At 47.6% G+C, this 26,640-nt stretch overlaps 1 protein-coding gene across 1 annotated transcript in view; it reads left to right on the forward strand.

The window, feature by feature from the left end:
* Window positions 1-363: 363 nt before the first annotated feature.
* Window positions 364-26,640, forward strand: part of insrb (insulin receptor b) — a 72,920-nt gene continuing 46,643 nt past the window's right edge. The window contains exons 1-2 of the mRNA XM_080878385.1: window positions 364-1,701; window positions 20,139-20,687. Coding sequence (XP_080734511.1) covers window positions 1,608-1,701; window positions 20,139-20,687 — 643 coding nt within the window. The 5' untranslated portion in view covers window positions 364-1,607. The remainder of the gene's footprint in view (window positions 1,702-20,138; window positions 20,688-26,640) is intronic.

Below are 26,640 nucleotides of genomic sequence, written 5' to 3' on the forward strand. Positions count from 1 at the left end.
GTTTATTTGCTTTTCTTTTGTTTTTGTTTTTTTTTCCCGATGGGCTAATTAACAGTTTATTAATAAAATAAAAGGCAGAGAATTTGAAAATAATTTGCTGCAGCTGTAAAACTGGTCTGGGCTAGTGTGTTCCTATTATTTTGTCCACAGACTCTTCGCTCTGCTTCATCTGATTTTATTCCACATTAATTATATATTTTTTAATTATTTCCCTGTGTTGTGTCTGCTTTTGTAATAAAACGTGTTGCTATGCGAGGACGGCGAGCGCAGTGAGCAGCGCAGTGTCACAAAGCGCTCCGTTCCGGGTTTTCCCGCAGACCCTGCGTGGCCCAGCTGAGGTGACTGGCAGGACTTGTTTACTGGTGGGGAGGCTCGCAGAGAGAGAGACGGAAAGAGGGGGAACCTGAGGGAGAGCGATCGCTAAACGGGAATCCAAGTTTTTACACTTGACCCGTCTTTTTAAGTCTTTTTTACGTATCGTTACCTCATCGTTTTTTTCTCCTGTCCTTTTCTTCTGGGCTGGCGGACTCGGACTGTTCACTTTAAGCGTGTTTTTGATTTTATTCTGATTTTGAACTCTCGTCGCCGACACCGAAACCTCGTTTGTTTTGGATTAGCTAGCTAACGTTAGCCGTTTAGCCCCCTCCAGCTAACGTTAATCTGAGGGAAGGAACGGGCGGCGTGGTGTGGCGACTTCCCTCACCTCACGGCGGCAGCGTGCACGGTGAATGCGGGCATTGTTGTTGTTATTTTCTGGCTTCTTTTACTCCTCGCGGGGAATGTGAGAGCAAAGTGGCGTTTTTTCAAACCTTTCCAGGTTAGTTTTCCCCTCTCCGCCGTTTTGTCGTTTTTACGGGCTTGCGGTGGTCAGCGGGGGTGAAGGAGTTCAGAGGGAGGTCGAAGCGAGGAAAGCTGCACGTTTTTCCTGCCGGAGTTTCCTGGGATGTGCTCCCTGCTCAAAGAAAAGGGAGACGAGCTTGTGTGAAGACACCAGGACGCAGGAGGTGATATAAAGACTTCTGAAAGAAAACGAGAGCTCAAAGGCTGCCTGTGTTTTTTGGGGGGTGCTATTCACAACTCCAGCGCGTGTCTGCGTGAGGAAAACAGCGTTTTGTTTTTGAAATACCTCCCGGGGTCCTCCCTCACTGGAGCGGCACATTACAGGGAAATGAGCCCGGGGCCAGCGGACCTTCTTAGGGGATCTCCAAACTAGCTCTGTCTGTGTGTGGGATTATTATTATTAATAATAATAATAATAATAATAATAGCATTTTCCCCCCCTTGATTTAGCGGGGCACCAAAATCAAACAGATGAACGTGGACTGTCGACTTCACTTCTGGAAAATGAAATTTTTTACTCGCACATGTGTCGCCAGAACCCAGGATCACGTTATTTAGTGTCTCACGTACATAACACATTTGGCACAGAAGACAGTTATCAATTTATAACCCCCTTACAGGGGGAGGAAACCTCAAATCGGCTGGCTTTATTGGACCTTTTTAAGTTTTTAGCAATTTCTTAGTTCACTTTAAACATTTCTCCCTGAAGATTGGAATTTTTTTTTGAACGACTTCAAGAAGCGAGCATAACTTATCCTCCAGCCAAAATGAGGCGGCTGACGCTTAAACTGCGAGCACAGATGGTGTTGTTTATCATGTGCACCTGCATTATATGCCAGTGTGGACTAATAAAAGGAGAAAGTGAGTATTATTTCATTTTTTTAATGACTTCTTATAACTCATAACTTCACGTGAGTGTGAAGTGTGTGTTCGCGGGAAATGACCCTGTCCTAAGCGCAGATGTTTGCATTATAACATGAACAATAGTGTGTTTTTCTTGAACCTTGCAGTCACTGCTGGGGGGGCATTTTCTTCTTTTTATCAATCAGCGTGATAATGTGAGTCACGGGACTGTTGCTTTCATTTTGGCGCATGCTCAGATTCTCCTCCAGGTCTAATTAAGGGGCTCGTAATTTCAGTTTTGTGCGTGTGGCTGATAACTTGGCGCACAAATATTAATTATCGGCTAATAAACCCCGCCCCTCTCGCGCCGGCTCTTAAAGGTACATATTTTAGCGGCCCGCGCTAAATGAGCCACCCGAGGGTCAGATTAGTGGCTGTAACTGGACGAGGGTGGTCCGCGGCAGCGAGCCTAAACTGGGGGCGGCAGGATTGGCCCTGCGAGGCTTGCTAGGCCTCTCACGCGCACACGCAGCCTGGATGTAAACAAATTAGCCGCTGAGAAGTGTCCGCATAGGTGGCGGGACAGCCTCCATCTGCCTTCCGCTCCAGATCTTCCTCCCCAGAGTCTGCGCCTCGGTTTTATTTCTTTTTATCAATGAATTAGCGCGGATGGTGATTACAGCTATACAGATGTGCATTGCCACAGATTAAGCACGATCCAGCTGTGCGCTGTTTTGTTTTCAGCTGGTGCTTTAACACAGGGACACCGTGCACCATACTTGAGCCCACATTTTATGGGCCGAATGAAGTTAATGAGCACTGTTGCCCACTCTGGTATTTCTTATTTGTGTTATTTCTTATTTTTAAGGGTGATCTCAGTGAAATGAGAATTGCAGGGCCAGCTGTGAGGCCGCATTAGATGATACATTTCTCTGTATAATAGGTCACTTGTGTCTTATATCTCAAATTAAATGAATGAATGAGACAAACAAAGTCTGGAGCGCCCGTGAAATCAATTATTGAACATTTTGGGTGTTTGTCAGCGGTTTAACCTTTGGCCCACATTAATCCTTGTGAGATTTGTGTTCAGTGATTTTTGGACGACGTGTTGCCCAAGCCTCAGTGTTTTGTTTTTTTGGGTGTGTGAACTTGGTCCAAGTGAGCAGGTCGACCACGTAAATGTGTGGGCACCCATTCATAAAGTGGAACCTGTTGTTTTTCTTTTTGTCAGCAATGGTGGGACTCTCCAAGCTTCAGGTTGTGTTGCTTAAAATGGCTCCCGCCGGCCAGGTTCAAAGGAAACGATGTGGCTACTTTACACAGGTCATGTATGCAGACAGAACAGAGGCCCCTGAAAGGGGGTCTTATGAGACGGGCTGCTGGTACCCCTCCTTCCTGGTCTTTTTTATTTTTTTTCCCTCTCTCGCGTCTCTCTCTCAGGGAATGGGGTACATGTCATTGGCTGTGAGGACTCTGGGAAGTGACCATATTTGGCACTTTTGAGATGTTTACGCCAAAAAAAAGGGGGTGGGGTCGGGGCAACAACCAAAATACTTTGAATATTTCATTCTGGATCCACATGCTGCCTGATACCTCCATCTCAGACACAAGAATGAGAAGAAGCCGTCCTGATAAATAACCCACGCCGTAGCCGACTGCACCTCAGAAAACATGTAACAAATCAGCTTTCACAGGCTGTTGTTTGATTGTGATTGGCCCATTTGTCACAGTTAATCAGGAAAGGTTGTTCAGATGTTGCCGCTGAGCTGTCTCCTGGTCTGACTTGTGAAAAACAAGTTGTGCAACTGCCCACTTCTGGCCCCCGTCAGGCACGGCTGTGCTGCTTGTGAGCATGCATGAATATACATACGTGCACGGCTGTGTTTCTTTAACCAGCGTGGTCGCACAGATTGGCTCTTCCCCTCTTGCGGTCTCAATCAAATCTCCAGAGCGGTGTCATTTATTCAGGAGGAGCAGTTGAAGAGTTGCTCTGACAGCTCAGCTAATGGAGAACCGCGTGCTGTTGTAAAAATCGAGGCTCGGCCTCCATTTGTCTGCGAGTTTGTCTGTAGCCCCTTTTGGACACTCAGGCACTCTTCAGTGAAGTGCACGTTGGCATTTTCCGACAATGCTGTGCACGTTGTGGAATGTCTTTGAAGTGGCCCACCATGTAGGTGTGTGTGTGTTTCACTTCGAGTATGTGCCCCAGCCACCCTTTGCTGTCTGCAGGATCTCATTTTTCAGCTACTGGCCAGCCTACTTCCTGGCAATGTATGTTTTCTATTTATATTTATTTGTGTGTGCGTTGATGAGAACACTGTATTAGGCTTCATCCGCATGTTTATGGGTGTTTCTTTTCATTTTTAAATGGGCAGTTTGTTTTGACAAAAGCCTGCGTTGGCGTGTTTTCACGCTCGGAGGTCGTTTCCTCTGGTCCGCATCAGTTAATAAGTGAAACTTGTGGCTTTTTTCCTGACGCAGAAAAATCCAAGTGAACCCAAATGCATCACTACGTCACCACACGAGAACGTTCAGTTTGCGTGTCTGAGGCGGGAGCAACATGGATAATTTACATTCATTTCACGGCTGGTTGCAAACCTGTACACACCTTTGCGATTTAAAAGTACCTTCATCCTTATGAAATGTTATTCCTCCTCAAACCTGCAGCGTAAACCTGCTTGTCGGTTCGGATTGAGGTCGGTTCACGTTGGTAAACAGACGCTGCTGAGACCACGTCCTCCACAGGGTCTCAGTATGGTTGTTTGGTCGGCACCCGGGTGCGATTACTGCTTTCACATCTTTATGAGTGAAAAGAAAGAAGAGTTTGATTTTAAGGGACTAAACACCGCAGGTGTGTGGACGTCCTCGGACTTCTGGATAAGACAGAAGAGGAAGTCTTCACGTCTGAGGTGGTCAGACAGAAGTGTAAACACAGAAAGCTGTATGTACAGGCTAATTTAGCATTAGCATTCACCTGCACTTTACCATAGTTTGCTGGAACAGCCTGTGCTGCCTGTTTCATTGGCAACACACTGAATCTTTAAGGCTTTCATATCGCGGCCCGACGTTGATTGCAAGTTGCTGCCGTTCATTTCGCACGGTTCCTCGTTCACAGAGGCAGTGGACAATCGGGGTCATGAACTGAGCCTCCACCGGCTGTGTACTGGGTCCTGAGTGTTGGCCAGGAAGGCGATATGTACTGCTACAGGAAATTAACTGTTGGGGTGCCTTTGCTAAGTGCTTCCTCCTTTGCTCTTATCTTTCCAAGTATCCCTTTCAACTTCTAACTTGCCACTGTGTGCATGTTCCCGGCAGTTTTTATCAACAGCGGAACAAGTGGGGGATGGAAAACACGAGACGACTCTTCTGACTCCCACAAATTCACAGCTTGATGAGCCACTGAGTAAATGCATTTCTGCAGCACATCATTACTGTGCTAACATGTTAGATTTACTTTTAAAATGCAATAAACATAAAGCCTGATTGACACTGCATACCTGCAGGTGTCTGAGGCTACTAACCATAGCCTCAGACACCTGCAGGTAGTAGGTGGTCAGAGGTGGAGGGTCCACTCTGAGTTGGGAACGAGTTACTACCTCGATTAGAGAAGTTTAGGAGAATTTTAGGGTGTTGCTCACGAGTGAGGGGAGAGCTGAGCGTAAAAGCAAGGCTGTCGCTTTACCTGTCGAGCTACGTTCCCACTGTCACCTGTGGTCACGAGGGTGGGTGGGTAGTAACTGAAAGGAGGAGCTTGCTGATATGAACAGTGGGAAGGAGTTTCCTCTGACAGGTGTCTCTCCCAGAGAGAGGCCTGTAAAATCTGTGTGAATATTTCATGCGTAAAAAGACTCTCCCGTCTGTAATGCAGGTGTTGCACATCTGAATAAACAGATCTGACCAATCAGATCACTGGATTTGGCAACAAGTGCACTCGTACCTCAAAATGTGCACCTGTGCTTATTATACAATGATGTGGAAATGGTCTCCAACCACCATGATACTGATTTGAAACTTTAATACAGGTGAAAGCGCAATAAATGCAATCCATTATTATTAAATGTAATTACTTGGAATTCTTCTTTTTTTTTTAAATCACGGTGAATGAAAATTTTACTGGTTTTGATGCTTACTACTGGTATTGTGACTTTCCAATACTGTGCCAATACCAGCACTACTGGTATCCGATACCGATAGCCAGTCGTAACATGCTAGGAGGCAAATGTTGCCGCGCTGCTGTCACCTTGCAAAATAAGCAAACAGTCAAAACGCGTTGATCCCGACATAAACCTTTCATTATGAAGAGGAAACCACGCTGTAACATCTAATGGCCGTCGCCGTGATCAGGTGACGTGTTTCCAGCCCATCGCAGGCTGCCAGCGCCGTGATAGGTTGTTGTTTTTAAACACAAAGCCTAGCCGATGCCCTCCTCCCTGACTCCCATTCCTAGATAGAGGAGTGTGACCGTTTATGTAAACCCCTGCTCACTGCACAGAAATGTGGTCTAGCTGAGAGGGGAGGGATGGGGTCACACCCACACACACATGAACACGCAGCGCGCCGTTACGCCATGCTGCAACAATCTGATTTGATAGTCCTTGTTGCTGTTTGGATCTGCCCTATTTTAACCGTTGGGGACTTCACACTGTAAACTCCAAGCTGAGCCAGTCCCGTAATGCAGGGATCAACAAAGGGATGTTTTGCAGATGAGACAATAAACCGAATAAGGCCGTGCAACTGATTTCTCATTCTTTGGCTTTCAAAAAAAGCGTAGCAGCTTAATTGATCCCAGTTACAGATTTGTACATCTGCAATACTGTTTGGGCCAGTTTATAAAGCAATGGTAACGTCTGCATCAGAGACGACGTGAAGCCCAGCAGGAGACGAAACGTTTATCAAACGTCTTTGCAGTTTGTGACACGCGAGTCTGGATTTACTGTCACGTCCCCGCTTTAGGCCAATGGAGCGATATGGACAGAACATGGAGGCCTGTCATGTGACTGAAAAGTGTCTGTTTGGCGCCCAGTGAGGCTGCTGGCAGTTAATGTAACTGCAAGCACACAGTCGTGCTGTCAGATCAGTTACTGAGCTCAGGGACCAAATGATAAACGAAGGTGACGAGTGCTGCAGAGAGAAATCAGTGGTGGACATATCTGACTGTAAATGCCAACAACATTAGCAGCTAATGCTTTTACAGATTTCAGGCAATGAATCACATCTGTGGTCTGAGGCGATCGTGGCTCAAGAGTTGGGAGTTCGTCTTGTAATCGGACGGTTGCCGGTTCGAGCCCCGGCTTGGACAGTCTCGGTCGTTGTGTCCTTGGGCGAGACACTTCACCCGTTGCCTGCTGGTGTCCGGCAGCCTCGCCTCTGTCAGTGCGCCCCAGGGTGGCTGTGGCTACAATGTAGCTGCCATCACCAGTGTGTGAATGGGTGGATGACTGGATATGTAAAGCGCTTTGGGGTCCTTAAGGACGAGTAAAGCGCTATATAAATACAGGCCATTTACCATTTGAATGACAGCTGCATAGACTGTACATAAAAGATGAACAAAGCTTCTGAGTTTGAAAAGAGAAGGCGGGAAAAGACTCTTCTGTTCAGCTGTTACAGTTAATATCTGACCTCATTAAATGTTGTCCTGCAGTGTGTGTATGGGCCACGTTTCTAGTTGAAGCCTTTATTAATTCCAGTGTCTGGGTTAAAGTGACGCAGACGAACTGTTGCCATATGAGTTTGACATTTCTGGGTGATGTGGATACGGCAGCCTTTTAAATATCACGTGAAACAATGGAAGATGTTAAAAAGTGATGCAGCTTTTCACGTTTCCTCCATGACAGCTTCTGCTCCCTCTACTCCTCCTTTAAACTCGAGCCTCCTTCCTTCCCTTCGTTTCACGTTCAGGGGTAAGCGGGTTCGCCGCCCTGGGCTCGTTCGTTTTCCTTCACACTGCAGATGCACACAGCCTGCAGACCTTTCTTCCACGCATGCACACACCTGCTCTGCGCTGTGGGAAAGCCTCCTCTTTCAGGCCTCTTAAAGGTGTGAACAGCATCCATTTGATGCCTCTCTCTTTATTTGCTTTCTCTTATTAACCCCGCCTGCTCCAGCTGGGTCTAAGCGATGCTTAACGTGTTCACCTGCAGGTTGTGCGCCGCATCACGTGGCCCTCTAAGATGATGTTGTTTGCTGCGTTGTGGCTACGTGTGTCTGCACATGTTTGTGTCCTTTTTACGAGAGCTCACGCGTACACGTTTAGTGTTCGGCGACTCGTGTGCCGGGTTGGGGTCTCTGTTTTTGTCCTGATCGAGTAGCATGAGATGCGTTGCTATGGTGACAGCACTAGCTGTGCTGGCAGTAAGTGACAGACCCTGCAGACCCAGCCTCTTCCTGTCTAAAGACACGTCCCACTGCACTGAGCCCGGTTATACATTTTAATGTGTGATTGTGGAGACTGAGGATTTAAGGTGCCAGCTGTGGCTTTCCCCCCTCTTCTAACCTAAGGCAGATGTCTGCCATAAGCAACCTAATCGTTCGTGATTGTTTTATATTTAAAAGCACTTGAAGTGTGAGCATCTTGTCTCCTTCCACAATCAGCCCTGTACTGATCGGGCCCTAACTCGCCCACGGTCTGTCAATAACAGCACCTTAAAGCTAAATTCTGTCTCAGGCTTGCTGCAGTAAAAGAAGTGATGCAATTGATTAATAATCCTGTGATAAATGCAGACTGTGATTCACTCTTCAGTTTTGCATGATCACAAACACCCACAGGAGTCCTGCTTTAAAGACTGCGGTTCCTCAGCTGCAGCGGATCTTCTGTGATAACGTCCTGCAGCGGCCACGGACGCACACTGTTGTCACGGACCGGCCGTTAAGGTGTTGTGGATAAATGCAACAAGACAAAATGATACGGCCGAGACAAAAACGTTGGCATTTTGTAAATATAATAATAAATGAGAATTCACTGTGTAAGTTTATTAGCAGCGTCCTTAATGCTCTCTGGTCGCTATGGTAACGGGTAAATATTTCTTTCAAAATAAGACGCACAACTACAACACGGGAAAGACCCAGAGAAACAGAGTTAACGATAAAAACCCTGAAAACCGTAAATTTAACACCGAAGGCTCAATTCTCGCGGCCCGGCACCAAACGACTCACGCACTGGCCCGCGGCCCGGGGGTTGGGCACCGCTGCTGTAGTGCGCAGCCACTTCTCTGCAGCAGCGTTACAACAGCTGGAAACAGAGGTGGAGACTACCACCTGCACCACCTCCAGCAGAGGAGGTCACAGCCATTTTCCAGATGGACCTTTTCGACCAAAGGTTCTCTTTGTCATGTTGGCTGAAGCTGAACTGATCAGTGAGCGAGTTTGTGCTTTTATGGTGGAAATCAAAAGAAGATGCTGGGTTTATAACACAATGCAGGGCAACAGCTGTTTGATCTTGATTGTCTGGATGAATTGATTACATCCCCTCCTCTGTTCACTCCACCTCTGCACCACTTCATGAAGCCAAAGTCAGAATCTGGCCTCGCTTCACAAAACTATCGGCTGAACCGTGAACTGTTTCTGCGTTTTAGGAGCGTCAATGATTTCATTGAGTAACGGGTGACCTTCAGGCAGTCACACGTGCAGTAACGGAGCTACTAACACCAGAATACGTTTGCTCGGGGACGTTTTTGTTAAATCTGGAGAACGTTTACAGCTAATCAGTTGAGCCGCCTCAGATTTGTTCTGGATCAAACGACCAACCGTGGGGAGTGTATAGATACATGACTCACAGCTGCTGAGCTACAGACGTGAGTGAGTCATGACTCTCGACCTGTAGAAACCGATATTGTCAGAGGATTTAAGGGAAACTGACGAGAGTTATTAGAAAACAGCTGTAGGTTCAGCCCTGCTGATGCTGGGCTGTAGAAAAGAAAATGAGATCCTTAATTGAAAGTGCAGACAGGCTGCAGTTTAGCTGAACTGAACGTGCAAAAACAAGCACGACCGAACACCTGAAGCGGTCCTTTTATTGCACACTTAATGTGGTGATCCTGGCTCACTTTTATTTAAACCGTAGTGTGAAAATGCCTTGTTGATGTCAGAGATCAGAGATGACCTGATACTTTGGAAGAGCATCTCTGAACTCACAGCACCGTTCAGCCTTGGAGCAGGTCGGCTACAGCAGCAGAAGACCACAGCAGGTACCACTGTCAGCCAAGAACATGAGCTTGTTTGATTCATATCACTGATCTGATGAGTCTGTTTGTGCGGCTGCAGTTGGCTGGTAGGGTCTGAATTTGGCATAACGAGAAGGAAGCGTGCATCCATCCTGCCTTGCAGCCACGATTCGGGCTGATGGTTGTTATGTGTTGGAACGGGCATTCATTTATGCCCACAGTGCACCAACCTCCAAGGTCTGGTACTACCAAGGAGTATCTAATAGAAGTGTCTGCAGAGTGTGTGATGGTGACGTACGTGAAACGCTGACGGCGCCGAATTTGTTTCAGTCTTTTCTTTTTTGGCTGCACTCTTCTTTTATCCAGAGCATCAGAAACTTTCCTCGGATGCTTGCTCGGCCTGCATGTTCCTAAAGTGGTAACCTTCTTCAGCTCTCATTGCTTCCTCATGTTAAACACACCAGGGGTGTGTCAGCGTGGAGGTGAATCCACGGGCCCCAGATTTACAACTCTGCTCCGATTGGCTTATTCAGCATGAAGGAACACGTTTATGTCTAAGCTTTAACATTGATTAGTTGGGCCTGCGGAGCAAACCCGGCGGCGTCTCCCTTATCGAAACTGTCACAGCACGACTGCACAAACGACCCGTGGACGCGTTATTTCCCTGTAGAGACGAGGTCCAGTCAGACCCAAAGGAACGAAAGGAATTCAGCTTTTTGGTGTGAATAAGTTAAATCTGGTTAGTACAGAGGGCCACACAGTCTCCTCCCCGTAAACAGCACGGAGTAAAAGGAGCGGCTGAGTGGAGCCGAGGCTGTCGACGGGCCAGAGGCCGATGCCAAGACGCTGTGAAAGGGGACATAGAGATGGAGTGCCTGTGACCAGTTTATGAGGCCGCATCAAGCGTCCCTAATTCCGTTATAGTTAAAGGAGGCCATATTGAATTATGCCTCGCTGTTAAATGACAGCGTAATGAATGGAAGTCGTTTTACAATACCGCCGTGGCCACAGACGCTCCACTCAGGGGCCTGTCTGTCAGAGGCTAGGTAACAGCCAGTGATTTGTTGGCTGGTTGGGCTGCGTGAACATTAACATGATGTCAGTATTAAATGCCAGAAATACATATATAGCACGCTCGTAGATGTTCTGTATGGAAAAACAAACAGGATGAGGGGATATTTCTGATAAATGAAAAGTTTATTGATCACACCGCTGCTCAGCGTGTACCGATATGAACGTGACGTTTAAAGGTGGGAGGCTGGGTTTCTGCAGATTGGCGGCGTGTTTGTGCTTCGGTAAATGGAAGGAGGCACCAAGACTGCGGGCACAGGCCGAGCAATGGAAAAGGGGGAGGGAGGGAGAGATATGGAAAGAAGTGAAGGAGGGAGGCAAGCAAGCATGTGTGTCTGCATATTTGTGCAAATGTCCGTGTGCTTCGAGGTTTTCCTGCAGCAGCCAGTGAGAGCCGGTGGTCCTACGGTGCAGACAAACGGACCATTACACGGACGCCGGCCGCTCTGCTCGCCGTCCCTCCGGCCTCTGCTTTCTACCGTTTTCCGTCCGTGTTTATCGACCCTTCGGACATCAAATCTGATGTCCTGGTAGTCGTTGCGCTCTCCGTCTTCTGTCTGCTTCTTTCCTTTCGTCCTTCTGTTCCCACGTCCTGCGTTTTAACTTGACTCATCCCTCCTCATAGTTTCAGCCACACACACACACACACACACACACACACACACACACACACACACACACACACACACACACACATTCCCGTTACGCGAGCAGCTGGAGTTTCATTTCAGTGCAGTTAGAGTCAAATCATTGCTTCCCCTCTCTGCCTGTGTGTTGGTTTTTGCCTTCCCCCTCCTGCTCTTTGCTTGGAACAAATGCTGGATTCAGCTGGAGCTTGGAGTTGGCAGACAAGCAGCAATCCAGTCAAATCGATAGGATTTGCCATGCCTGGGATGAGCTTACTCATCCATTCACCACACGGGGAATACCTCAGCTAAAACCCCTAAACTGTCAGAGCCGGACATTAGAAGCTCAGCGTGTAGAAGAGCCATTTCCACGCCGAGCTACGGCGCGGGCAGCTGTGTAATCACAGCTATTGCATTGTCTTTCTTTTTTGTTTCCTAATGCTGAAGCATAAACAGTGCTTAATGAAGGAGTTTAGTGTTGGAAATGTCTCATGTCTGAGGCAGCAGACGGGTCGGAAGAAGAAAGAGAGAGCGAGGGAGCCGTACAGGGATAGAAGGAGCAGATTTGGCAGGGCCACCAGGCAGGCGTAGCTCCTCCAGCCTCATGTGTAGCTCTGGTTTGTGGGTCAAAGCGTTGGTGGGGCTGGTGGGGCCGAGCCCTGCAGCTGCTGCCGTTGTGGCTGCAAGTCAAACAGGGTAACTGAGCCCCGGCTGCCTCCCTCTCAGGCCGAGGCTCACCGCACTAAGACGCTGAGCTCGCTAACGTAGGAAGATGAAAAGGATCATCAGATGTTTCTTGCATTACTCACTGTGTGTGTGTGTGTGTGTGTGTGTGCGTGTGTGTGCGTGTGTGTGTCTGTGTGTGTGTGTGTGTGTGTGTGTGTGTGTGCGTGTGTGTGTGTCTGTGTGTGCGTGTGTGTGTGTGTGTGTGTGTGTGTGTGTGTGTGTGTGTGTGTGTGTGTGTGTGTGTGCGTGTGTCTGTGTGTGTGTGCGTGTGTGTCTGTGTGTGTGCGTGCGTGTGTGTGTGTGCGTGTGTGCGTGTGCGTGCGTGTGTGTGTGTGTGTGTGTGTCTGTGTGTGTGTGTGTGTGTGCGTGTGTGTCTGTGTGTGCGTGTGTGTGTGTGTGTGTGTGTGTGTGTGTGTGTGTGTGTCTGTGTGTGCGTGTGTGTGTCTGTCTGTCTGTGTGCGTGTGTGTGTGTGTGTGTGTGTCTGTGTGTGTGTGTGTGTGTGTGTGTGTGTTGTCTGTCTTCAGCAGAGGCCGGCCTGCAGTTGATTACCTGCTCCCGTTCCACAGTCGGTCCTGCGTCGGCTCCAAAATGCTTTGACTATGTCAGGATTGCCCACAATGCTTTTTATATGTTGCAGTGTCACCTGGTGTGGTCGACTTTCAACTGACTGCAGATTCATGTGATTGTATGTGGCTGTTAACGTGTGCTCGCAGGTGCAGTTTGCTGAACGTTTTGGAAAAAGCTGCGCACACGGGCACAAACGTTCGTTTCTTTGACACAGCAGCAACAGGACGGGATTCACTCTCACGTGTGCTGGTTTCACGCAGTCGCCGCTGGTTTTGAAAACGGTGACTCGCCGTCACACAGCACCTCGCTTCTTTGTCTCCCTCTGTCTGCGCTCTCCTTTTTTCCTTCTCTACTCTTTGCCAGTGCTGGAAGGTAAAAGGGAAGGAGGCGAGCCAGAGTCACCAGTGCGATCTGATTCGGGCCTCTTGTGTTGGCAGACCATCTGACAGCGCAGGGCAGCGCATGTTGCTCTTTTCTACCCGCTTCAATCTGCCGCAGCCTGGCCCCGCGCCACAGCTGTAACGGGACCCGGCGTTGTGTATAAATAGGCCGACTCCTTTCTGCCATGTTCCTCAATGGGAAGCTGAGGCAATAGAGGAACAGGTGCTCCAACCCACACACTGCCTCCACCCTGCCCTCCCTCCACCTTTATCTGGTGTCCTCGGCTGCCTCGAGTACAGGACGGTCTCCGTGCACGCGTTAGCTCCGCTTTCTCGTTTCGTTCCCACTTTTTCTTAATAGAAAATAGATTTGAATATTTTTCTGTGTGTGTTTTTGTTATTGGTGGCTCTGAGCCTATTTCCACTATTCAAATGCCCCCTCCCTCCCTGGCTCACGTACTGTTATTCTGGTCCTCAGTTCTCTTTGTTTTGGAGGTACATGTTGGTACACGCTAATCAAAATGCCTTTCATGCAATTTCTCGGCATCGTTTTTCACTGTGAAGCCACAGCTTGGCAGTGGGCGCACGGGGAGCTGGCTTTACTTCTCAGGACTTTCCACAGTTGTATTAACAAACAAACGCATTTTTCCACTGGCAGTCCACTTGGCACCGCGACCGCACGTTCCCTCCCCTGGGGTTTGTTCAGCAACTGAGCTGCTGACATATCTATAATCAGCAGATCACCTCATCAGGGGCAGCATGTGCCTAAGCTGACAGCGAGAGGAAACTTCTCACAGTCCAGAGTTAGCTGCCACCTGGTTTCATGCTAGACCGGTCTGGTTTCACTTTAAGTGCAGGCTGCCCTCCGTCACTCTGGACTCAGGCTGCAGTCCACGGGCGATAGAGGGCAGCCTGCACGCCACCGTGATACGCTTTCATCACCGTTAGCTGCTGCATATTACATTTTCTGCAGGGGACACAATTCTAAAAATAAGAGAAGAATCTGCCTGAAATCGTAGCTACGCTATAATGCAGGTCGCAGCTGTGAGAGCTCGCCGAATAGCGGCGACGGCAGTTTCTGTCCGAGAGAGCGGGTACGCGACCTCGGCTGCACCAGACGTACCCGAACTCGCCGAGCTGGGCAGAGGATGTTGGGCTCGTTCTGCTTCACGTCTGAGGTGAAGAGGCAGTAACGAAACAGAGCAGCGTGCATGTCCCAATTTAGAAGTCGCCTGATCTTTCTCGGGCCCTCAGTTTGAGAACGACTGATTTAGGGTGACAGTTAATCACAGAGCGCACTTTTTCACACTTATTAAAACAGTCTGTGCTGATTTAAAGCTGTCAGAGTTTACTGTGATTCAGCACAGGTCATATGTTGTCCTCCATAACTTATATATTGAGTTATGCATTTGGTGTTTAGCTAAAGAAAAATCAGGTTTTTTGTATTGAGGCAGGATTGTGGTGTGTTTGGCGTTGATCCAGGATCAGCACTGACCAGTCATGTTGCTGTGGTGTCGTAGGTCTGCGCTGTATCAAGTTAGGTTTGTTGTTAGCCAAACTTGGCTCACTCATCACAGCATTAGCTATTAGCTGGGCTCATGCTAACTGAATAGTCACACGTCATTGGTTGGTTGCGACGGACCTCTGAAGCTGTTCCTAGATAATCCTCTGCTTCTTCCTGATGCTCCCAAACTATCATTAAAGCAACAGAAACCACCGACTAAACTGCAACAGTTTATTCACTTTGATAAGCCTCATAACTGTTCAAGCAACAAGAGGACAAACTTTTCTGATTCACCATTTAATCTCCTTTTAAAGGCTCTAACGCTCCAACTTCACTTAAAATCCAAGCTTCTCTCTGCTCCTTCTGTTTGTTTGACCCCCCCCCCCAATATACCTCCCTCCTCCTCTTCATTCCTGCTGCCAAATTAAGTGTCAAACAGACAAGGCAGGCGGGTGGATGGCCCACATGTCTCCTATAGAGGTCTGCAGTGTGGTACAGAACATTTCAGCCAGCGCTCTGTTATCCCCCCACCCCCCGTTTATTAGTGGCTGATTGGGTTGTTATTGTAATTATGAGATGCTGTACGTGTAGTGAGGGCACTGGGCTGTTCCCTGGTGGGTGGTCCTCTGTGTCGGTGTGGGCTGTAGAGGGATCACGGTCATTGTCCCACCTGCATTCGTTTTATTGGGTTTTATTTGTTGTGTTCTTTAACACCAGAAGCGTCCAAATGTTAAATGAAAATGTGGATTTATTGAACCTGTTGAATCCTTTTATTTATACTTTAAATAGAAATAAATATTTAAATATTTTAAAACCTTTGTGATGTTTTTATGTGTTGTAGATGAACTTGGGTAGGGCTCTCGTGCGCGCGCGTGTGTGTGCGTGTTAGGGCTGCGTCGACTATCAAAATCGTCGACGACTGATTTAATAGTCGACGCGTCGTTTGAAGCTTTGTAAGATCACAAAAGACGCAGGAATAAGCAGCAGGATTTAAGAGTGTAATAACGGACTGAAACAGAAGATGGCAGCACTGCATGTACAAGGATGCCAGCTGCCGTTAAACCCCGAAGAAGAAGAAGCTGTGTCCCAGAATTCATAGCGCAGCCCAGCTCAGTTTCCAACAATGGCGGCAGCTAGTTAGTTTTAATGTTACTCTTATTATTCTTTCTGGGTCACAAAATAAACGTTTAACATATTTTCAGGCGAGAATGTAGCTGTGTAAACCTCAAATATCTGCTCAGTTTATCAAGACACCGCATATTTTCAAAAGCGCTCCGACGTTTTCGGAGACGTCTGTTACCCACTAGCTCGATAGCTAGCCGGGGGCTAGGCTAACTAGAGCCGTGAGAACACCGGACTCCCGGCAAATCTTTTTCAAACCCACCGCCGTCTTTCGCTACTCAGGTTAAACATGATATATGAGTCACTTAGATAACTTAACAATGTTATTGTTTGGCTTTTTTTTTAGTATTTTATTTGTTCCTGAGTAAATCGGTTTGGCTGAGATCAAAGTTATAGTTTTTACACAGCTGAATAAACGTCAAGCAGACAGCTGATTATCAGAAGTGTGAGATGCTGGAGAATTTACTCCGGTGTCCTGTTATATTTTAGATAGCAAGGAGTTTATTAAACTTCACCGAAACAATCTGCAAATGTCATTAAAATTTAATAAACTATCATCTTGTCTTTATTTTTAGTTAGCACCGTAAACACTTAAAGCTGTAAGCTAATGATAGTTATATAAGAGCAGATGCTGCTGGTGCAATAAGCTGTACGCTGTATGTCCAATGGATGATGATCTGATTAGTCGACTATCAAAATAATGGTTTGTGGCAGCCCTAGTGTGTGCATGTGCGTGTGCACATAGCGGCTCTTCATTCATGCATGTGATCACCAACCGTGCTGTTGGTCCCTTACGTCACTCTGCGTTCCTGTCCGGGCTCAGGTTACACTTTCAGCCTCCCCCCCCCCCCCCCCCCCCGCGCGCTTCCCTCCCACCGTTTTTCTGCCCCCCCCCCCGCGACCCTCTTTCCTTCTAGCCACGCCCCTCCTCTCCCTGCTGGCTCACTCCTGGATCTCCTTGCTACCAAACCTGGGAGGAGAAGACTGCAGACACAGGGGCTCTAACAACCAGCCCCAGACTGCTGTTCCTCTCTCTTGTCCCCCCCCCCCCCCCCCCCCAGCATTCACTCCTGTCAGTTGAAAGCAAGACTCCATTTTGCAGTAGAGGCTCTGTGCACGTCCATGTGCTGCTTGCCCTCGTGGCCCTCTAACATTTCTTTGTGTCAGTGAAGCTTGCCGTCATCATGCCGGGCGACCAGAAAGGCCTCACTGCCTCTCACGTATTTCTTACCTGTGCTGTTTATAAAGAGAGCCCTCCATGTGTAAGGGGCTCGAGTCCTCTTGGTGTGACTTGGAGATAACTTTGGGCAGCGGTGAGTTGCACCCTGGCCCCTGTGCAGTTGTGTAACAGTTTGTTATGTTGTTGTGTTTCACAATAGGTATCCGGTTAGTGCTGCAGGCTGACAGCGAGCGGGTGACCTGTGTTCGATGTGTCCGTGAGATAAGGCAGGAGGGGCAGAGAGAGGTGTAAGGTTGCTGTTATCACTGCGACTTACAGCAACCGCCGCACGGCCGAGGAAGTAGCCTGTCTTGGTGTTTTGCGATGCAGGTTGCGCCGAGGCGTGGTCAAGGCACACCGGTTTGCTGATTGAGTTACTGTTGTTGTTTCAAACTCGAGTGTTATCTGATGAGTTGCTTAACAGTTAAATTGGATTTATTGACTACTTTTATGAGTTGTTTTTGGCTGCCGGCTGCCGGCTCGCCGCAGGGTACAAAGTTGAGCTGGTGGAGGCTGCGTCCACACAAATGTGGGTACATGCAGCTGCACAGTTTGTGTTGTTCTCTGAGCTTGTTGTGCGTCTTCTCACTGGAAGCAATCTCAGCACTGAGCTAAAGACAGTGAAGGATGTGATTCATAGGTGAAGCACAAATGTGCGTACTGGCCAGTGGATACGTGGAGATGAATTATTTAATGTTACAGATTCTATTTTGCTTTTACTTGTTTCTTTTAAAGCTCGACACGTGTTCTTTCTCTGCTGCTGCACTGACGTTTGTCTTACTCGAGTCTCGCCTGGAAGAAAGGATATTTTTCTGCACTTCTCTGAAGGAGTTACTGCAAACAAGCGTAACGCCACTGCAGATATGGCATCAGATATTTTTACTCTTCAGTCTTTATGTTTTTGGAGGAAGGGAAGTGTGTTCCTGTGATTACAAGTACAAGTTTAACTCGACCTGCAGCGTGAATCTGTAGTAAACGTGGTTCAGTAGTTTACTGGTTTTATAGGCGGCTCTGTGTTATAAGCAGCCACTTTGTTGATGTGTGATTCTGGTCGTAGGTTGAACCTGAATTGTTGACATGTTTTTCATGCTAACCATTAACCAAATGGTGAGTTAATGGTTAGCTCTCACCTGGGGAAATGGCGTGCTCAGGTGAGAAGTCGGTTTCCAATCAATGTACTGCAATAAATCTTCCCTATTTTGGGATTCAGGGTTCAGTGTTATTGACGTCTTTTTTTTAAATGGTGTGTGCATGTGCGTGCGTTGCGAGGAGGGTTCATGCATTTAGCTGCACGGAGCTCTGAGCCTGACGAGCGACTGAGAGCAGCGTGGTGCGCACAAGCTCGAGCCTGGCTGTGGGACTCACGTTCTCCTAAAGGAAAAGTCTAACCGAAACATTAACAGAGTGAATAATTAGCATGAATTATTACGAGCTTCCTTCATTCTGAGTACAGGGAAGAGTTTTTTGTGCTTTCTTTTTTTCTGTCACTAAAGTGTTTAAAGGATTTTTCATCGTCTGTCAGACGGCTGCCTTTGAATCAGCCGGTGCTGTTTATGTCCACCACCATCTGTTTTTAGGCCGTGATGGCTGCTGTTATGGCTGATACAGTCCATGCATAGTTAAATCGAGGGAGCAAATTAGGATTTTATGTCTCACAACTACAGAGTTTAATGGGCGTGCTCGTGAAATGTAAATGGGTGTGGCAACAGGGCAGAATCTGCGGTCAGCCGCCGTCCTCTGTGTCACCGTGTGACCCAGTAAATCACATCTCTTCCACTTTATACAGCAAGTCTGTTCATGTGAACTAAACACCTGCTCTGGTGGAGAAACATCCACGCTCTGTGCTTATTCCTGGCATTTGTGCTGCAGGCAGTTCAAAGAAACAGGACGTTTAAGGAGAACTGGCTGTGTTTATGAGGCTGGGGTGTAAATATGATGCTATATGGATGGCAAAGCTTTCTTTCCAGTAAATGTGTGCGAGCTGGTTTCTGTCGTGTGACAGCTGTTGGTTTGGATCCGCAGGTTTGCAAATGGCAGTGTTGTTGTTTTTGTGGCCGCTTTGCCGACCTGGAGTTCGAAACCTGCTTTGTCACGTCAACAACAGAAATACTGTTTTCATCGTTACACCTGTCTTGCACAATCAGAACGACGAAGTGTTTCTTCCTCCTGTAATTTGCCTTTAATGTGTTATTATGTGGAGCGAGAAACTCTCTGCACATCTCTCCCAAAGTTACTGTGTGCTGATGAATTCTCCACTCCTCTGATGCGTGCGCGGATGCGTTTGTCTAAACGTAAGCTTGTGTCTGCACCAGCTGAAGAGTGGATCGTTTCTGTTAACCTCGTGGCTGCTGCGCTCGATCAAACGCTGCTGTACAATAATACTGCTATAGCCGATGAGACTGTGTGTGTGTGTGTGTGTGTGTGTGTGTGTGTGTGTGTGTGTGTGTGTGTGTGTGTGTGTGTGTGTGTGTCAGTGTCAGAGAGAGAAAGGCAATTGCGGAGAGTCTGGTTTTCGGACTTGAGCGGCCGCTTCGTGAATGTCTTTCTTCACCTTGATGCAGGTCGGCGCTGGTTTTGTGGCTGAAACTGGGAGAAAGAAGTTTGTACTGATGTTCACATCCAGTTGTTGTAATGCAGCTGCAAACTGAGGCCCTTTTGTCTGTTCAGCCTGCCACAGTCGGGCTAATTGATGTGAATTAAAGCCAAAGCAACATTTTCCAAATGAACAGCTCTCTGAAGGATGCAGATGTCCTGCGGACAGGTTTTCATCGTCGCCGTGATGACGGGGATGAATGTTATAGGCAAATATTGTGCTGCATTCACCTGACCTGTGCAGCACCCTCGCTTCAGTCACAAACACAGCATTTCCGGTATAAAGTCACAAATGAGCCGCTGCGTGCTGCAATGTGTGAGAAACGACATCCATGGAAAATTTTCAGTCATCTGTGAAAACTGATTGTTCTGTATCAGAAGTACATTTGAACATTTCTGATTAAAAGAAGATTAATCAAGAAGTAATGAGCTTATATTAATTGAAACGTGCTTGTTTCTTACGCGCTTCCCTCTGTCTGTCCTTTCAGTCTGCTCGAGCAAGGACATCCGGAATAACGTGACCAACCTCCAGTCGTTGGAGAACTGCACCATCATCGAGGGCCACCTAAAAATCCTGCTCATGTTTAAGACCAGGACGGAGGACTTCCGCGGCCTGAGCTACCCGAAACTGCGAGTGGTGACGGACTACGTGCTGCTGTTCAGGGTCTACGGCCTCGAGACGCTCAGCGATCTGTTCCCCAACCTGACGGTGATCCGCGGCAACAACCTCTTCTTCAACTACGCTTTCGTGCTTTACGAGATGCTGCAGATGAAGGAGATGGGCCTGTACAGCCTCATGAACATCACCCGGGGAGCCGTGAGGATCGAGAAGAATCCGGACCTGTGTTACCTGGCCACTCTGGACTGGTCCAAGATCCTGGACTCGGTGGAGGACAACTTCATCGTGGCCAATAAGAATGAGAGAGAGTGTGGAGACGTGTGTCCAGGCATAGCCCAAGGTCAGACCATCTGCCCTCAGAGCACCATCAACGGACACTTCAGGGGACGATGCTGGTCACAGACTCACTGCCAGAGAAGTAAGTGTTTGTGATCAGTCTTTAAACGTGCGCACACGATGATTCCTGCGTTCTTAGTGTGAGCAGCCAGGGGTCGTGGCCACGCCCTCTGATCAGCATTCGATGTGTGCAAGTGATCCGTAATTACAGGATCGGGATCTGCTCCGTGTGCGGAGGGACTCGAGTGAGATGCTGAGTCAGAAAACAGGAAACTCTAAAGCAGGCATTATGGGATGTAATGCCCTTTTAGAGCTGAGGTGAACGTTTGTTATAAAATTGTTTTGTTTTAATGTTTAGTAAAAAAGTAACAAAACCAAAAAAACATCTGTGGGTTTGCTCAGCGCTGCAGCCGCTCGCTCGTTCCTGCCATAAACACAGAGATCGTCCTCTATTGTAAGACTCGCTGAGAGGATGCTTATTATTTTGAAGGCGATTATAGCCTGTGTTGGTTTTTATTTTTTTAAACATTTTTCTTTTCTGTCTTGTGTCTGACGGACAGGCTAGCCTTCAAAGCGTGCCAGCCTCGGCCGTGTTTATACTCCAACATCGACCGCTGCAGCTGGCCTGTAGTCCCGCCTCCTCGATTGTCTGCCAGGTCTTACTGTCAGGAAAATAAGACAGGAAGTGCCTTTCTCCACGTCTCAGTCTTCCTCTCAAACATGATAGTTTGACTTGAGCAGATCGTTCACGACGCTGGATGTTTAAAAGGAATGGGACGTGGCTGCTATCAGTTTTATTTAAACTCACAGTGCAGCTTTTTACTGTGGCAAAGGTTTGAGATGATGATGTTGGCCTGTGCGCAAGTAATCCCAGAGCTGCCCTAACGGTGCTTTCCTGAATAAGCTGGAAGTCATAAATTCCGAGTTTCCAGTCAGAAATTTTGTGGAACGCCACTCTCAGCAGACCAGCGTCGTTCCAATCCAAGATGGCGGCGCTGAATCTAAACGAAATGAAAACTGTAAACTCTCTGACTCATTAAAGATGTCACGTGCACAGCAGCGAGCAGGTTTGGTCCATGAATGTGTTTTGTTGTTAGTGATGCCCGAATGGCTCCACCTCGCCAAGCGCCAAAAGGAATTCTGTTTCCTGGATTTTTTTGGGAGACGCTAACGTGACATCACTCCCGAACTCTGACATCCGAGTTTGGAGGTACATAAGTGCTGACACACAGATTTTTAAACAGCCTACCTGCTGTTCAAAAAGACGAAGGGCTGTCTCTAAAGGAGGAGGAGGAGGTACTCAAAATGTTGACCTGAGGGTCCAGGATGAAATAAATAAGGACTTTGTTTTTTTTTTAATGCACTGTGAGTCATGTGATCAGTCCAGTAGAATCCATATTTACTGCACAGCTGATTAGGTTTACCCTGTATACTCTAAATAAAAGTCAAACAGCTGTGTCCATTAAAAACAGCACAGACAAAAAGCCCACTGACACGGACGTGAGCACATCTGTTGCGTCAGGGCGCAGGTCTGACGCTGCGCTCTGCCTAATGTGACCGACACCAGTTTAGTGAAGAGCTGGGTGTCAAAGCCGGAGCCATTTCTAGAATATGATGCAGTGCTGCCTGCAGCAGCGTGTGTGTCACACACAGGGCTGATACCTGAATGCTGATGTATGGCTGATATGCTGCTCTGCTCTAAACAAGAGCTACATCGCCACAGGCGTGTTTTCAGCCTACAGGAGCTGCAAACACGTGCTCGTCTGTTCTCTTAAATATTACAAGCCGACGTGCATCTGCAGCCGTAACGATAACAGCAGCGCAGTATCAGCAGTGCGTTTTGTATCCGTTCGATACTGATGCAGATGTGGCTGCAGATCCGCAGCGTGACGGAGAAACTAATGAGGGCTTCTGTGAATGAACGCTGGCAGTTTACGAACTTGGACATGTTCGAGCGTAGACACATGCACGGGTGCGGAGCAGAGGAACATTAGACGGGGCATTAAAGTTTATGTGTGAGTGGAAACTGTGGGGTTGTTTTTGTTGTGTTTTTATAGGGTTGCAGTGGCCTTAGGTAAGAGCCAGAGAGAGCCTGCATTCCTCTGATCTTACACTGCTGTGTGTGTGTGTGTGTGCCCCTAAATGACCTGTTCAAGCCGCATGTATGACCTCTGAGGTTCGTAGCCCAGTGCTGTTTGTGTGTTTCTGGTGTGCGTGTTTAGTTTGTTTGTTCGTATGTGCAGCTTCAGACGTGCAGCTCTGCTACAGTAGTTTCTCAGTCGGTTGCTTTCTGCACGAACAGTCTGTGTTTCCAGCTGATGCTCTGGAGTCCTGCAGCGATTGGCAGGTTTTCTGCACCTAGTTTCTACCTGCAGCTCCGTGCAGAACCCTGCGCTATAAAACATAAAGTCAGAGTAACCGTGTCTCTGCTGAGGGTTTTTAAGTAAAGACAAAAAAATCTCTGACAGTGCTCAAGTATGGGATTGGCAGGAAGACGAATGCAGCTCACAAACACACCTCCTGAAAGGAAACGGAAAGGGTGTCGGATCAGTGGTGTGTAGGCATGATGATAATCTGTGCACCCACATGTTTCACCCAAGATAAGTAAAGTGACGACGTACACGGACCTGCTTTGATTTGGAACTTTTTCATCTGAGCTTTGTTGATTTATTGAAACGTGCAAACTGTGTGAAAATGCAGTATTTTTTACACCACTTGAACTTTGTTAGACAAGCCTGTCGAATCCTGTTAGTAAAGATTTTTATTTTTAAACCTGCCATTTTTGCTTTCGTGCTCCAGTTTCCTCAGATTTTTTTTAAGGACACTTAAATGCTAAGATGTGCCCTACCTCAGATTCAGAATCGCACACGGTTGTTCTGTAGTTTCATTTTTGTGACAATATAATTTTAAAAAACGGTTCTTTGCTAAGTTTTCTGTTATGCGTGGACATGACACCGTTTCATGCCTCGAGTCGGGCGCCTTTCTGTGGTTAAACGATTCCGTGGAAAATAGTCAGGACTGGACTGAAAATGGGTAGAAAAGCTGAAAATGTCCAAAAGAAAATGTTGAAGGAGCTCCACGAGGCCCGGAGAACTACTCCTCAAGACCACCTTTAAAAAAAGAAATGACACGAAAGGGGCGACTCAAGACTTTTGCACAGAAGTGTAGAATAAATATCACTCGAAAGTGGTTTAAATTCCCCCAGAAAAGTCAGAAGAAAGCTGTTTGACTGAGAGGAGACACAGATATTCACAGGTGTCTGAGCTGAGTAAGGAAAAGGAGGTAAAGCGAGCGGAAACAAAGGAACAGTCAGCGACGAGCGAACGAGGGAACAGGAGCAAACAGTCGATCTCCTGTTTAGATAAGCTCTATCTGCTGCCGAGGCCTGGCACGCTGCGTTCAACCACACCAGCCTGCGCTCTGCTTGCACAACTCGCACACACAAAAACATCCACACAACCAGGAGGATGGAAAGCTTTTTGGGTCAAAGTTCACTCTGCCCACGCTTTGTTGTTTGCTGCCATTGTTTTCAGATACACGCAGCTAGTCACAGCTTCATCTCGTAGCGACAAACGGATTACCCGTGCCCCTTCGAGGCCACCGCAGGTTAAACCCGTAACGGTGTTTCTAAATGGATCCGACTGCGTCATCTGAAATGACCTTGTGGTCCTCCTGACCAGAGTCGAATTCAGGTTGGACATCGCCCAGCAGCGGTGCTTTCAACTTTGTGACACAGGCGTCTAAAAACCAGTAAAAAGCTGTGAGAGAAGCAGCTGCAGCACTGTGCACGCAGGTGTTTTCACTGGTAGTAAAACAGTGTAGAGGGGATTTTAGCGTGTCGCTGTAGGCATGTGTAAGCTGTACGCTTTGTTCTTTGCAAAAGGGGGAAAAAGCCAGTGTGAGGTTTCAGAGTTAACCAAGTTGGTGTCATTTTTCTGTTTGTGTGTGTTTATTGCCAGAGTGGTGTCCTGGCAACAGTGCACCAGGTATTTTTGTACTTAGAGACTTCAGAAGTTACTTTGCACATATAGATGAGAATGAGTACGAATGTTTGCTCATGTGTCACAGTGTTTCTTTTTAAAAAATGAGTGTGTTATATTGAATTCATGTGAAGTGTTTTGTGCACTGAGCATATGAGTGTCTGTGATGCTGTCTCAGCTGCAGCTCGTGGGCCTTTTCCTCTGATATTTCCATCAGTTTTACTTCTCATGCGATCAAATGAAGCCGGAGCGTCGGTCGGGACACGGTCCAGATCGGGGGGGCAAAATAAACAGAGCAAAGCAAACATGGCGGGGCCTTTCAAGTGTGGCTCCCAGGTACACGCACAAACACACACTCGAAAGCCACAAACACACTTTTGCCAAAGAGGTGAGCGGCCCAGTTACAGGCGGCTACAGAGAGACAGAAATGACGGTATTAAGGATGGAGGTGCTCAACCGAGCGCCGCTCGCCGGCCTTTGTGAAAGCGTCTCTGCCTGACTCTCCTCTCTGTCTCTCTCGATCCTTCTCAGCTGTTTTCAGTTGTTTCTAATGAAAGGTAAACGAAGGAGTTTTCCTGCAGCGGCTGTTCGTAATTAGCTATTAAAGTCAGTGACACGGAGACGACGTGGATACGAACACAAAGGGACCGAGTGTCAGTTCTGTTAAAAGCTTTAAGGGAACAAGGTGTGTGTGTTTTTTATCTATGTTTCAATGGTTTGTGTTGACACATGTAGAGTGTCAGTGGTGCATATCATTTCAGGTCATTATGGAGCTGTGCAGCAGAAAGCTGCTGCCCTGCTGGAGTATCAGTTTATAACCTTCCCGTGTGGATTCAATGCAAACTGTTACAACTCTTACGTGCGTTCAGATGCTTCGTTAAATCGGACACGTCGCCGATCTGCGAAGCGACAACCTTTGCACATTTACTGAGTCACTGCTCTCAACACACAAGCCTCCATCTGGAGGAGGAGGCGAGTTGTTTGTCTTATATGCCTGCTGCGTTCCAGTCACCTGTCGAGCACACACACACACACACACACACACACACACACACACACACGTTTGCTTTCCCTCTGTCAACAACAGTTGGGACGAGTGTACCACGAGGAGGGAAAAGAACAAATGTGTGGAGTAAATACCCGAAGGCCGTGTTTGTGTTAAAACTGTTTGGGAGATGCAACCAAATAATCAGTCAGGAGTCCCCCGGGCGACGTGAACTGTGACCCAGATGTTTTCTCCTCCTCTCCCTCACTGGAATTAGCTCGGCTGCCTGGAAGTGGTTAAATAAATAACTTGTACACAGTAAGACGAAGCAGAAAGTGGAGGATTTGCCTGCGCTTGTAACATACGGTGGTATTTGCGTAATGCGCTGTTTTATGCATCTTGCCGAGCTCTAAATGGTTAATCTCAAACGCCGAGAGTTTCTGAAGGTTTCATTTATTTGCTTCACAGAAGATTACAGCCAAATGTCCAGTTTTCTAGACGCTCTCTTTAGTCCTGAGTCCCGACTCGCTGCGACTCCAATGATTAAACCGAAGATGGTGTTTTGTTCATCGCCAACGATAGGACACAAATAACAACCAGTTCTCGATTAAAGCACGACTGAGGCCGTCCTGATAGTGAAACAAATCAGAGCGCTTCGCACGTGTTCTCGTTTTTCTCTCGTTTGTTGCCATAGAAACGGGAACGCTTCTCTCCGACGCTCTCTGTTTGCGATAGTTAAAGCTTCCCCGTCGTGGCTTGCATTACATCAGTACACGCACTCACTCGCTGTAGTGATGGATTACCATTAATATCTTATAAGGGACAAAGAGTGCAAGAGGCAACACTAAGAGAGGAGGAAGAGGGAAGCACAGAGACAGACAGATGGGAGAGGTAGCAGTCGAGCTCCTGCTTTCCTCCCCGGCAGCTTGCATCCTTGTTAACAAATCCAAATTAACTTTGATAAGCTGGCATCAGTTCTGTATGTGCATGTGCAAGTGTGTGCGTGTGTGTGTGTGTGTGCACACTTCCCTCAGCCTCCATTTGTGCGTTCATGAGTACAGAGTAGTGCT

The sequence above is a fragment of the Rhamphochromis sp. 'chilingali' genome (genome assembly GCF_963969265.1).
Source record: "Rhamphochromis sp. 'chilingali' genome assembly, chromosome: 3".
Taxonomy (NCBI): domain Eukaryota; kingdom Metazoa; phylum Chordata; class Actinopteri; order Cichliformes; family Cichlidae; genus Rhamphochromis; species Rhamphochromis sp. 'chilingali'.